At 44.8% G+C, this 12,952-nt stretch overlaps 2 protein-coding genes across 4 annotated transcripts; one reads left to right on the forward strand and one right to left on the reverse strand.

The window, feature by feature from the left end:
• The first annotated feature begins 3,259 nt into the window (after nucleotides 1-3,259).
• Nucleotides 3,260-8,226, forward strand: LOC146512762 (tectonic-3-like). The gene is made up of 14 exons (XM_085169893.1): nucleotides 3,260-3,934; nucleotides 4,105-4,219; nucleotides 4,297-4,394; nucleotides 4,474-4,586; nucleotides 4,663-4,774; nucleotides 5,935-6,047; nucleotides 6,143-6,181; nucleotides 6,374-6,448; nucleotides 6,542-6,661; nucleotides 6,736-6,834; nucleotides 6,919-7,022; nucleotides 7,159-7,306; nucleotides 7,744-7,878; nucleotides 7,981-8,226. Exons 1-14 carry the CDS (start codon nucleotides 3,571-3,573, stop codon nucleotides 8,224-8,226), a joined length of 1,881 nt encoding a protein of 626 aa, XP_085026019.1. The 5' UTR covers nucleotides 3,260-3,570.
• On the reverse strand, nucleotides 4,419-12,844 carry mto1 (mitochondrial tRNA translation optimization 1). 3 transcript variants are annotated; one of them, XM_085169892.1, is made up of 13 exons: nucleotides 12,678-12,844; nucleotides 11,474-11,676; nucleotides 11,191-11,390; nucleotides 10,973-11,090; nucleotides 10,567-10,865; nucleotides 10,365-10,477; nucleotides 9,901-10,091; nucleotides 9,618-9,748; nucleotides 9,315-9,519; nucleotides 9,050-9,221; nucleotides 8,852-8,961; nucleotides 8,614-8,771; nucleotides 4,419-8,520 (listed from the first exon to the last, which is right to left on the reverse strand). In XM_085169892.1, the coding sequence occupies exons 2-13, from the start codon at nucleotides 11,661-11,663 to the stop codon at nucleotides 8,356-8,358; spliced, it is 2,052 nt and encodes a 683-aa protein (XP_085026018.1). In that variant the 5' UTR covers nucleotides 11,664-11,676; nucleotides 12,678-12,844; the 3' UTR covers nucleotides 4,419-8,355. The 3 variants fall into 3 exon arrangements, with proteins under 3 accessions (XP_085026018.1, XP_085026016.1, XP_085026017.1); XM_085169890.1 differs by lacking the exon at nucleotides 12,678-12,844 and adding an exon at nucleotides 12,218-12,641; XM_085169891.1 differs by lacking the exon at nucleotides 12,678-12,844 and adding an exon at nucleotides 11,873-12,208.
• Nucleotides 12,845-12,952: the final 108 nt, after the last annotated feature.

Consider the following 12,952-nt stretch of genomic DNA (forward strand, 5'->3'; position numbering starts at 1 on the left):
CCCCCCCCCAAACAGATATGGGTTTGTTGCTTCAAGGCAACACTGTGCGACAAGGGTAGTAAAATTCCAAGTTATTCTATAATAAGTTGTATTAGTACAACAAGGATGAACAAATAAATAAACAACAAATAAACAATGCAAACATTTCACAGAACAATAAAACACCAAAATACATCCAACATTTGACCGTAACCCCATGCACGCATGCACGTGCGTGCGCGCACACGCATGCACGCGCGCACACACGCACACACACACACACACACACACACACACACACACACACACACACACGTTGTGTTTCCATCACTTTTGGGGACATTACATTAACTTACATTCATTTCCTGGAGACTTATCCTGACTCTACCCATCACAAGTCCCTGCCTGAACCTTACCCTAACCCTGACTCAAGCCTTCACCCTAAAATTAAATGATTTACCTTGCAATTTGTCCCCATAAAGTAGGCGAGACCTCACAATGGGAGTGTGTAAACAAATTTGTGTCCCCACAACAATAAGTAATACACTTCCACACACACACAGCAAAATTGGTATGGCACGGATCTGGCCCACACAATGTGCTTACACATGGCCCATATACCGCAAAGAATGACGGCCCTTTGGTGGCCCAGACCTGGTTTGCCAGAGGTGGCCCACACATGGGCCAGCACAAGGCCAGTTTCAGACACACTGGTGGTCCTGTGCTGGCCCATGTGTGGATTACCTCTGGCAAACCTGATCTGGGCCACCAAAGGGCCGTCATTCATTGCAGTATGTGGGCCATCTGTAGGTGATGTGCAGCCACGGGCCAGTTGTAGACACACTGCTGGCCCTGTGCTGGCCCAGAACGGTTTCAGCTCTGGCCCCAGATGTCAGCCTAATGTGTACCTTAATCAAGCCATGCAATAACAACATGTGCCAGAACATGCAAAACAGTGCAAAAGTAACATGCCGAAACTCTCTTCAGACAGTGAATGGACTGATTTTTATATAGCGCTTTTCTACTCTCCCAAATTGCTCTATACAACATGCCACATTCACCCACTTTTGCTTAACTGAGTGCTTCCTAACTACATTCATACACATTCACACTCTTGACATGCAGACTAGAGGAGCCAGGGATTGAACCACTAACCTTCCGATCAGTTTGTAACCTGCTCTACCACCTGAGATATGGTACGCCATCACATAAACAGTGGCGTCATTGCCAGACCTGGCACACATCTGGTTGGCATACACTCTGTCAAAACACCAGTCAGTCAGAAGTGCCAGCTTGATGCCAGATCTGGGCCAGACCTGTTTTCTGTAGGCCTGGGCCACATAAACCAAGCCACAATCAAGCCAGATATGGCATGCCATCACATAGACAGTGCCATCTATGCGATGGCCTGATGACATACGTCTTATCATGCCAGAAGTCGGCCAGCAGTGCCGACTTGATACCAGATCCTGGCCAGACCTGCTTGCTATGTGGGCACTAACACACACACAGACACAGTTACTTTACCAACTGACCCCTGAGCTCCTAAGTATCCCCCAAACCTCATTCAGGGATCCGCTACTCTACTTCAATGTCACTCCCTGGAAGCTCACTGTCCTCACTTTCTGAGGACAGAAAGTGCACATTCCCTTGGTTTCCTTCCATAAAAGGTATTTACATCCATGTCCTGTAATTATGAGTAGATTGTAAAGTAAAAAACATTGACTATGATCATATAAATGCAGACAAACACATCTCTACACTCATATGCAAATGCATTATAATGCCTGAAAAATTTTTGGCTAACTGCGCAGTGTTGCCTTGAGGCAACGAATGAAAATTAGCAGTTTTACTGTATAAATAAATTTACAAAAGTAGAACAAACAATCAAATATGCTTCTTAACATATTCATGCACATACAAGTATTTTTTAATATACATTTATTTCACTATAAACATGTAAAATAGTGATCTTTATCTTGCCTCCTAATGGAGATGTCCCTCATGCAGTGCAGCTTGCAGAAAGGGGTCCTCCCCCACCAAAATGAAAGTCACACCACCTTCAATTCATCATTTTATTGGAAAGAGATGTGTCTGGTAGCATTATTTGAAAAAAAAAGTTGTTTTTTTTTTGAAGGGCCAGTGTAATGCATGAAAATGTGGTTTGTTGCCTCAGGGCAACGCTATGCTGTAGAGGGTTAAGTTGATGATGAAGGACCACTGAGTTTTTCTCATATAAAACACAGGAAGATGTGAACTCTGAAGCAGTTCTTGCTTTTAGTGATCCAATGCATTTCTTACACTGCAAAAGATTAAATTAACATAAAGAGGGGAAAACAACAACTTATGTGTGACCCATGAGGTTGTCCTGTTGGTTCTCTTCTGTTCGGCTTGTGCCATTTTATTTCTTTAAGTGAAATTGGTGGGTGGAGCTGACCTGGCTCACATTTCACTACACCTGTGCAGGCTCGGCTTGGCTTGGAGGGACAAGAGCAGTTTATCAAATCCTCCAACACCGTCTTTTCCAGTGGCTGACAGAGCTTTCGTTTCATATGCACACACTCATACATTTACCATCCACTCTGACATACTGACAGTCACATAGGTTTGTTTCTTTATTTAGCTGAAATACAACCTGAAGACTATGTGTGGTCTCACCTCATATTTTTTGGAGGTTTAAAACTAAAATCATCTCCAGCTGCAATAATAAAGTGGTATCAAAATTAATCCCCAAAAATTGATTCTGTTCATCTGGATATAGCGTTTTCAGCAGGAGAAACATTTAGTCACTCAAGAAGGCTAGCATTCTTAGACAGAGATTTCCATCAGTAATGGGGGACATTTAAAAGTTGATATGTACCGTAAACCTACGCATACAGATCAGTTTTTAAAAGGCCACAGCGGCCAGGGAAGCAGAAGACCATCAAATCAAGAAGGCCCTGAGTAAATGTGGTTATCCCATGTGGTTATCTTAGTTTCAGTATTAGTTTTAGTTTCTTTAATGGGAGGTATTTGAGAGAGAGGTGTGATTGAAGAACTCCAAACCAGCTATTATATTATAAAAACTTTGCTCAGATAAACATACACCCCAATGTCTCTTCATGCTGCATGTGTCAGTCATTACACTATTATGTGTGTATTCTGTGTTGGTTACATTATTAAAAACAGTTATTGACAAATATTTGAAGTCTAGTTTTAAATAATATCTCAATCAAAAATGATTCTTTTTTCAGATTTAGTTATAGTTTTTAGTTTGATTTTAGTTAACTATGTTAACCTTGCTTGTTTACTGATTGTGGTGAATTCATTAACCTGAAATGACCGCGTCTTCTCTTTTACGTGCTTTACGGTAATTCTCTCTTAGAAACGGAAGTCTCAATGAGAACTTCCTTAGTTACAAGACGCTTGCACTCCGATTGTGTGTTGATTTTTAGCTTGTAGCCTTCTTGCTACGTTTTCCAACGTGTTTAAGTCATAAAGACAAAATTTATTTTACCTTTAATTTAATTTTACTGTGACGCGAGACAGCGGAGAAACTCTTCGGGTAAAGTGTCCATATTCCCGCTCGTTTTTCATGGCTCTTTAGAGGAAATGACTTCCATCCAGTGGTGTTTTTTACCCCTTATATTGACGGTCATATGTGGACGTCTGGCACACGGAGCTACAGACCCAGTGGGGAGTTCCTCCATCAGTGCCACCCCCGCTAATGGGGAGCCGATCAGCTCTGCCACCCCTGCACCGAGCGGTACGGAGGCCGTGAACTTCACTGGTGTCAACACCACGAAGGTCCCTACGCTTGCCACCGTGAACTCCACTGGTGTTAACACCACGGAGGTCCCTACGCTTGCCACCGTGAACTCCACGGTGAACACGACGCTGTCCGCGACCGAAGCTCCCACTGCGGCCGCCGAGAGTCCAACTGCAACCACCGTCCAGCGTGCGGTGTCTCCACAGGGTAAATTACACCTCCACCTACATCGTTTGTTGGGGCGGTTAAGTCTTTTTTGTTGCTTCGATCAGGCTTCCCGCTAATTTCTCAAGCTAGACTTTGTGGATCTGACGGTGATACCACACCTAGCATAAGTACTCCCAAGCATGTCCAACCCTTTTCCTGATGTTTTCCAGCGTGTCTCTGTGATTTAACCCCTGGTTTCTGTGACATCGGCTGCTGCTGTGACACAGCTGACTGTGGGGTCCCTAGCTTGAGCGCTGTCTTCACTGAATGTCCGCAGAGAGCCATGTGAGTGTTGGTCGTTAGCTCTATAACACGTGTAGTACACAGCTTCAGCATTTAAAATACCATTTTTAACTATACAGATCAGGTGTTTGCATTGAGAAATGGCTGATGTTCAGAGCCAATGTGGATTCGTCTCTTATCACAGTGACCGACTCTCTGTTTTGTGTCCAGCCTTCAGGTAAATGGCATAACGTTTTAAAAAAAAAATTACAGGTAAGGTCAACATATATCATTATCGTTTTCCAACCTCCAAACAGATAACACGTCCCAGTCTTTCCCAGCCCAACCTCAGCATCCAGTTTTAGGGGACTCGTACCACTTCTCTCCACAGAAGAGTCCAACTGTAGGCCCCAGCAGAGGTTTTTACATGGTAAGTGCTCACAGACTTAAATAATTAAAACAAAAAACTTAAGATATTTGAAATCATCACAACTTTATTTCTGTAGGTTGATGATGTCATCCAGACATATTTCCCCAAATCCTCCATGCGGGGTCTCCTCCGTCAGCCATCTCCAGGACCGGCAGCGTCAGCTTTTTGCATCGACCGCAACCCTGCAAGTAAGATCACATAAAAAGTTAAATGTTGAACTGTTGAGTGGCAAAGTGCTGTTACACCATTTTAAGTGCAGCCCTGCCACCTAGAGTTGCTTCTTCATATTTACTTTGGACAGTTTTGGGAGAATTAGTTTAGGATATTTTCTACAGATGTCTTAGACGCAGCAGCCCAACTCAGACTTGTGGGTTTGTGGCAGTATACATGTCACCCTTTTATACTGGGGAATGCAGGAGACATTTTTACCCATCATAGTGCTGTGAAAACGTTATGAGCTGCCCCTCATTTCAATATATTTTGCGAGGAAAATGGGGGGAAAAGGTGAAGGGATTTATTGAACCACGTGCAAACCATATATAACAGAGTTTGTACAATATTGACCACTTTTATTCTTCAGCACAGTCCGAACTTTCTTAGACAAACTTCTTTAAGTAGTATTCAGGAATAGTTCTCCATGCTTCCTGAAGGACATCCAACAGTCCCTGAGTAGAGAAGCCTTTCCAGAAAAGTTCACACTCTGCAAAAAGTAAATGAAAACAGAATGCAACAGTCCAGCTAAAGGAAAGTTAGAGAAAAGACTAAAAAACATCCCAGAGAAGCTCTAATATGTCCTTCGTCTGCCCTGGGGTTTCTTCTCAGTAGCACGTACCCAGAATACCTGACCAGGGAGGAGGCCAGCAAGTATCCTATAACTGACTCATCTCTTAGCCCCTCCTGATCAAGAACCAATCTCCTCATTGTGTCCCAGCCTGAGCCCAAACACTGTTCAGAGGAAACGCCGCAATATCATTCTTTCTGCTTGTTGCCATAGGTGACGGTAGGAATGTAGACTGATTTCACACTCAGCTCTCTTGTCACGACAACAGTCCGTACAGAGACACCACACCAATTTGTGTGCATGTGGGGGTGCTCAGAGGAAAACTTGTACATGTTTTAAGGCTCCATCACTACTAAGCAGGTGTTTACAGGCGTTAGAGTGATGTGTGCAGCCATCCAGGTGATGACTTTGTCAGAAAAAGGCTTGCACACAACCACATTCTGCTCATATTGTACTGTAAACAATGTCTTATTTATCAAAAGTTGGTACGCACATGCAGAATTATTACAGCAACACGCTGTTTCCTATGCCACATTTTATCCACCTTAATTCCTCCCCTTCTTGTAGAGTTCTTGAGGTCTGTGTCTCTGTCTTGTGCACGGATGGTGACTCCTCAGTCATGCATCACAGATCCAAGCCTCAGCGCCAACTCCTACTTCTCCGACCTGCATCTCGTCAAGGTCAGCGAGTCCATTTGCACTAAATCCTTTTAAGTGCATGATTAGCTGTGAGACTCTCACCGCAGATGGACTAATATTGTGTTTTTCTGTGACAGATCCCAAAAGCTGAGATGGCATCAGTGTCAGATTTTCTGGTAAGTCGTACGTTACTGTTGTAAATGCGCTTTGACACTCCACTTAAAATCTCTAATACTTTGTCTATAGTACATGTACTACACTGGAAAGGCAAAAATAGGACTTAATAGTTGCTGCCGGGCTAATATTTCACAGTTATTGATTATTCTTACAATATCTTATTCTTGCTAATGTTTTCCTGACTGTTTTAGATCCCAGTGACCAACCTGTCAGTTTGGCCTTCACCAACGCTGCGGAACAGCTCCTGTATTAATGCAGTGCAGAAGGTGAACAAGTGCACAACTGTGTGGTGAACCACGAGTGCTCAAGTGTGTGACGAAACATTGACGTTGACTCTGCTGTTTCTGCCTTTCCTGCAGGTGAAGTTTGTCATATTTTACACGGGCAGAGGGGAACTCGCAAACGCAACGGTTGACGTAACCCTAGCCGACGTGACTCAGAGTCAGCTGTTGCTCCAGACGCACTCTGTAGAGTTCCAGGTAGAGCCAAAAGAATTTAAAAAACTAATTTTAAACAGTTTAATGTGCCAAGTAATGTCGTTTTTCTCTTTCAGCTGACCAAACCGATTCCCACTCCCGCAATACTGAACCCAGCAGTCGGACTTAAAGTTGGATCTCCTCTCATCGGTTGCTTTTTAAAGGAAGCGATGCCTGTATCCTAACTACAATTTTAAGATTGTATCTTTTAATTTATCTGCCAAGCTTCGAGGAAGTTTGGCTCCTTAACAGTGAGCCAGCTGACCTCACTGGGGGTGTCACACAGTGGGACCTGTTCCCCTGATACAACCACGCGAGCACCCATTCTCTTCACGCACAACATCATCACTGGCTGCACATTCAGGTGAGTCTGCATTATTTCTTTTTGCCTCTGTTGTCTGTGGTTCTAGTTAGCTTGCATTAGGACAAGTGGAGATGTCGCTAAAATAATGAGCAATATCCTCTGCTTTTTTTTAAAAAATTTATTTCCATGCTACAAGCTCTCCAGCCAACGACTGCTCAGAGCTGCGCTCGCAGATTTATGGGATTTTGCAGGGACTCACTACTCCCGATGAGATCGCCATGAGCTCGGGCTCCCAGCCAGACTGGGCGAGAGTCATCACACAGGAGTGTCCCTTCAGCCTGCAGGTATAACGGAAATCTGACCCCCATACCCGTTACAGCTGTTCTGGTATCTGCAGCAGCACCTAGTGTCGGTGCTTTGTATCTCCCCCCAGCCAGTCGCAGCAATTCAATTCAGTTTTATTTATATAGCACCAAATCACAACAACAGCTGCTTCAGGGCGCTTTATACTGTAACCCAACAATCAAACCCCCTATGAGCAAGTGCTTAGGTTTCTTACTGTTAAAAGGGAGTTTTTCCTTCCCACTGTCGCCAAAGTGCTAGCTCATACAAGATCATCTGATTGTTGGGGGTTTCTCTGCATTATTGTGCGGTCTTCACCTTACAATATAAAGTGCCCTGGGGCAGCTGTTGTTGTGATTTGGTGCTATATAAATAAAACTAACCTGAGTATCTGTACACAGACACGGTTCACAGAGACATTTATGTCGTTCCTTCTCAGGAAACGTGTGAATCAGGCTGTGTCCTCCCTCACTCTCTCTCCATCGAAGTACTTTGGGCTCGCCTGGGTCCCCTCGACCTTCCCCAAAACTACATCCTAGGGGCCAGATACCTTTTCCAGTGTCAAAATTTCAAGGTGTGCTCTCTACATCTCACTTTTTTCTCTTTTTTTCTGACAGATTTACCTTTAACATTCCTCTCCTCCTGTCCTTATTTTTTGTTTTCTTTTTCCCCTCAGTGTCCTCTGTCATCCTCTCTCGCTCTGACCACCAGAGTTACGTTTGCTGACAGCACAGTCTACCCAGAACCCCCCAGGGGTTTACCTCAGCCTTTCTGGAAGTTCCCTTTTGGCTTCTTCACGAGAGGCTCCGCTGAGCTGGACGGCCACATTATTATGAACAGCAGCAGCACAGAGAAGGTCACATGGAGTTTAATGCTGCTCACAGTCATGTCACTAACAGGATTAGAATTCCTCTGCAGGTAACTTGACGGGTAACTGGAGCAGCACTGGAACTCGAGGAAAAGTTTTCTAAAATACCTAATTTATTGTTTCAATTATTTCTCAGAAATAAATACATTTTCACAAGACAGTTTGAGTCATTTTTAGACTGCATCACTGAGGTAAAGAGGCACTGTTTGCACACAGCTCATCTCTCTGCGCCTCCTGGTGTCGCTGGTTTCTGTGCGTTTCCTTCTTTTTCTCTGTGACACGCACATAGTTGAGGAGATTGACGACTGCAGCGGGAGTTATACCTTCCAAGCGAGTAGCAGCGCCCAGCTGGAGGACAGAGCAGAAGAGTCAGGGCATATTTTTTTTCTCTTTTATTAAAATAAATATTTCACACTATTATTTTGAAAGGAGTGGGCTCACTGTGCTCGGTCGAACTCTGTCCAGGATCTCTCGAACTTCGTCGGAAAGCGACACCGGCAGAGAGAAATAGTCAATGTCCTGCGGCAGGGACATGTTCTCCTCCCTCTGAATTCTCTCAATCTCTTTCTTGTTTAAGTCGCAGTGAGGCTTGTACACAGCTGCGTGACAGACAAGAGAAACATTTTAGCAAGAGTTTTATTGTAGATTAACATTTCAGGCGGGGCTATTCTTTTCTTACCTTCTATCTTAAGTCTCTGTGCGAATTCCATATAAGACGAAAGGCTCTCGGGGAAGGCAGATGCCAACATTTCAAAGGTCACGTCGTTGTACTGAAGAAGATCTAAGCCACTGAAAAACAAACATTAACCGGAAAAAATTTTAAACTGTTGTGACATGAAAAATTAAATTATTAGCTTGGCAGATATCTATCACTCACGTCAGTAAGGTGCTCTTGGTCTCACTGATGGGAACACTGGGAAGCTTCTTCTTCCAGCTCGACGTAGACAGAAAAAGAGCCTGAAGGGCTGTCAGTGCATCCTGGAGGCTGTTCCTCACTCTTAAAGACTCCTGGTAGCGCACGGAAGACACACATCCCACCTCCTCAAAACCTGATGGGAAACAAAAGGTAATGAGAGGAGGAAAAGAAGGGAAAAAACAAAACAAACACATGCACAATGACGTGTTGGAGATGCTACACCTACCCTTCGGGGTCAGGCGGAGGTCGGCGTTGTCCGGCCTTAGAGAAGTTCGAAACTCGGCCCGGCTGGTGAACATGCGGTAAGGCTCTGTCACGCCTCGACTCACCAGGTCGTCAATGAGAACTCCAATATAGCTCTCTGTTCGAGACAGCGTCACTGTGGGCATGGAGAGCGCCGAGCGGGCAGCGTTTGCTCCCGCCCACAAACCCTGCTCAGATAGAAGAAGAAAAATCAGTTGCTCCTAAGCTGCTTCCAGCTGTGTGTGTGTGTGTGTGTGTGTGTGGCTTTAAGGAAAGAAGCAGCTACCTGTGCGGCAGCCTCCTCGTACCCCGTGGTTCCATTGATCTGACCGGCCAGAAACAGACCTTGAGTGCTCTTCACCTGCAGCGCCGGGCTCAGCTGAGTGGGACACACAAAGTCATACTGCACGCCATAACCTGGAAATCCCAGAAAACAAATGTTAGACTTTCAGTTCTGGAAACCAGCTTACTTCTGTTAATCCATTTTTTTTAGAATTAGGGAAGAATTGAGGGAGCCGTCACTGCTCTCACTTGTTACTAAGCAGATCAAACAGGATCTAAGGACCTACCTGGCGTGTGGATCTCAGCTCTGTGCATGGGAGGGATTTCTCTGATGAGGCGTAGCTGTATGTCAGGGGGCATTGTCATGGACAGACCCTGTGGATACAGGAGGTCAGAGGTCACGCCCTCGGGCTCCAGCCACACCTGGTGGCTTCGGCCTGGAAAGCGCAGCACTCTCGACTCGATGGAGGGGCAGTACCTGTTAGAGACGAAGACTGCACGTCATTCCAATTCAGCTCGATTGTTTCAGTTTTACATAAAAATTTTATGATACACAGTTACACAGATGTTTTTGTTTTTGTGGCATTTTCTTCACAAAAACGTTCATGTTAAAACTAATCTACATGCTTTATTTTGCATTAAACAGCAGAAAATGATGGAATAACTGAAGTGATTCCTTCTGAGTTTCAAACCATTGAGTCCAAAGTGTGTGTGTGTGTGTGTGTGTGTGTGTGTGTGTGTGTGTGTGTACCTGGGACCTTTGGTGTCTTGCTGTATGTGACAGTTTAGTTGAAGGCTCTCCCTCACCACTCTCTCCACACCCGGTGTAGTAAAGGTGAGGTAGCAAGGCAGCTGCTCTTCTGGCTACAGAGGGTTACGTTTCAAAATAAAGCAGGAGGAACAATAAACTAGACTGTGAGTTAAAAAATAAAAGTCCATTCATTCAGCTGTACCTTGCAGTGGGTGTGGGTATTGAGGAAGCTGAAAGGAGTCGGGTGACTGTCGGGGAGGTGAAGCTTAGCCAAAGACAGGTCTACTGAGTCTTTCACAATCCTGGGAGGGGTACCAGTCCTCAGTCTGCCTGTCCTTAGCCCCAGCCTCTCCCTCAGCGTATGGGACAGCCCAGCACTTGATGGAGCGTCTCCAATCCGACCCCCGGGGGAGGTAGTTTGACCCACAAAGAGGGAGCCAGACAGGAACGTACCAGTGGTAAGAACCACTGATCTGGCTGAGATGGCGTGGCTGCCATTAGCTGGTTGTTCAGGAAGTGCAAAAAACATAAGAAAGTAAATTAAGTGTATAATATGTACCGTTTGCCATTTAGATCCTTGTCCTTAAAAGAGGTAATCTGCTGTGTACCCAAACGTATCCCGGTGACTCTGTGGTGCCCGGGCTCCTCTGGGTTTGGTTCTGTTACCAACAGCTCCTCCACTGAGCCCTCCACCACGGTCAGCATGGGAGTGGACAGCAGCTCGGACTGAAGAAAAATTTGTAGCAGACAAACATTTTAATTCCCCCACAGACAAATATTTACTTTAATGGATGAGTAATTCAAGTTTTTGGGTTTTTTTCTTAACCTGAATGAAGTCTCGGTAGCGCTGACGGTCCAGCTGGGCTCTCGGACCCCACACGGCAGGCCCTTTTCTACGATTCAGGATGGAGAAATGAATCCCAGCCCAGTCCCCTGCCCGACCACACAGCCCATCCAGAGCATCAACCTCCTTCACGAGCTGGCCCTTCCCTACTCCTCCCAGGGAAGGGTTACAGGACAGAGCACCTGTGGGAATATTATCAGAGAAGTCTAGTTTTCCCTGTTGGAGGAAAAAGAGCTTCTGTGTTTAGGTGTCCCTTTATCCTCACCGATGGTGTGAATTTTCTGCGTGATGAGGAGTGTTTCAGCCCCAACTCTGGCTGCTGCCGCCGCTGCCTCGGTCCCTGCGTGACCCCCGCCCACCACGATGACGTCATACTGATGTCCGGCGAGGTGACCGACATGTCTGGAAACCGGTGAGAGGAGACTGTGCAGGAAGGGAAGCTTCTTTCTCAACATGTGAGACGCACACCTGTCAGAGTAAAAGTTAAATGATGGCGTATCCCTGTTAGATACTCCATTACTTTCGTGACCCATCAGCTTTATTTCAACTCTCAACTTGCAAAATAACTTTGTTGTTTACTTTGGGTAAAATAAGCAATGAACATGTCACCAACTTTCTAAGTAAATATATTTCTAAAGGTGCTTTTGACAAAAAAAATTCTCACCAGATTTCAGTAACAACCCATCCAATCCACACGTCCAAAGAAATCAAAACATATATGCCATGATGACAGCGGCTGAAATCTGTCAGTAACCGGAAAATAATCCTGGCATTTATTGCAGATTAATATCAGCTGGTTCATTCCAAACTGAAGGTGAGTTGTTACCAAAATGGCACACAAGAAACATCTAATAATAGGTAAAAACAACGAGCTCGCTCAAGACCTTTAAAACAGTTGATACAAAGGGTCCCAAACTACCAAGAGAATATCTTCGACATCATTACATAACCCAGCTGAACTCTTGGTACAGGGCAGGATGGATCCATGCATCCATGTTTATGAACCTACCATCTGAATATCGCATCATCAGGCCAGCCAACATTTATCCAATCTTCTAATTTTGGTGAACTTGACCTCAGTTTCCTGTTCCTGACTAAAGTAACACCAGGTGCGGTTTTGTGCTGCTGCAGCCCATCTGCTTTAAGGGTCCACGTTATACCCACTGAGAGATGCTTTTCTGTGTACCTTGACTGTAACGAGTAGTTTGAGTTACTGTTGCCTTCCTGCCAGCTGGAAACAGTACGCCTTTCTCTGACCTCTGGCATCAACAAAGCATTTTGGCCCGAATTCTAATTTAATTTAAAAAAAATTGTTATATTGAACATGTACGACTTTGAATCAAACCGTATCCTCGCTCTCTGTTAGTAAGAGCACAACGTACAAATACGTAAACAGTTTACGGCTTCATTTACTCAGCGCACGTGTGGATCCACAACAAACTCTCCCCTCAGGTTTGAAATGTACTTACGGTTTATTTGGGAGAAGGCGTATTGTTGTTTTTATTTCAGACTCTCTGTAGCAGAAACTGAGACTAACAGAAAGGCAAAGATCATTTAGGAAAATTACCAAACTCCTGCTACATAAGTCAAAGTATCCCCATGGAGGCCGCCATGATGTCTGTAGCTCACAACCGTAATAACTGGTTTACAGACGCACTGGGAAAAAAACGATGCTCGGCTTGTTTCAGCCTTTCGCCTGTGCTGTTAGTGTCCTCGTTTGGTTAATGTTACAATCATGAATTAA

The sequence above is a fragment of the Neolamprologus multifasciatus genome, chromosome 8 (assembly GCF_963576455.1).
Source record: "Neolamprologus multifasciatus chromosome 8, fNeoMul1.2, whole genome shotgun sequence".
NCBI lineage: Eukaryota > Metazoa > Chordata > Actinopteri > Cichliformes > Cichlidae > Neolamprologus > Neolamprologus multifasciatus.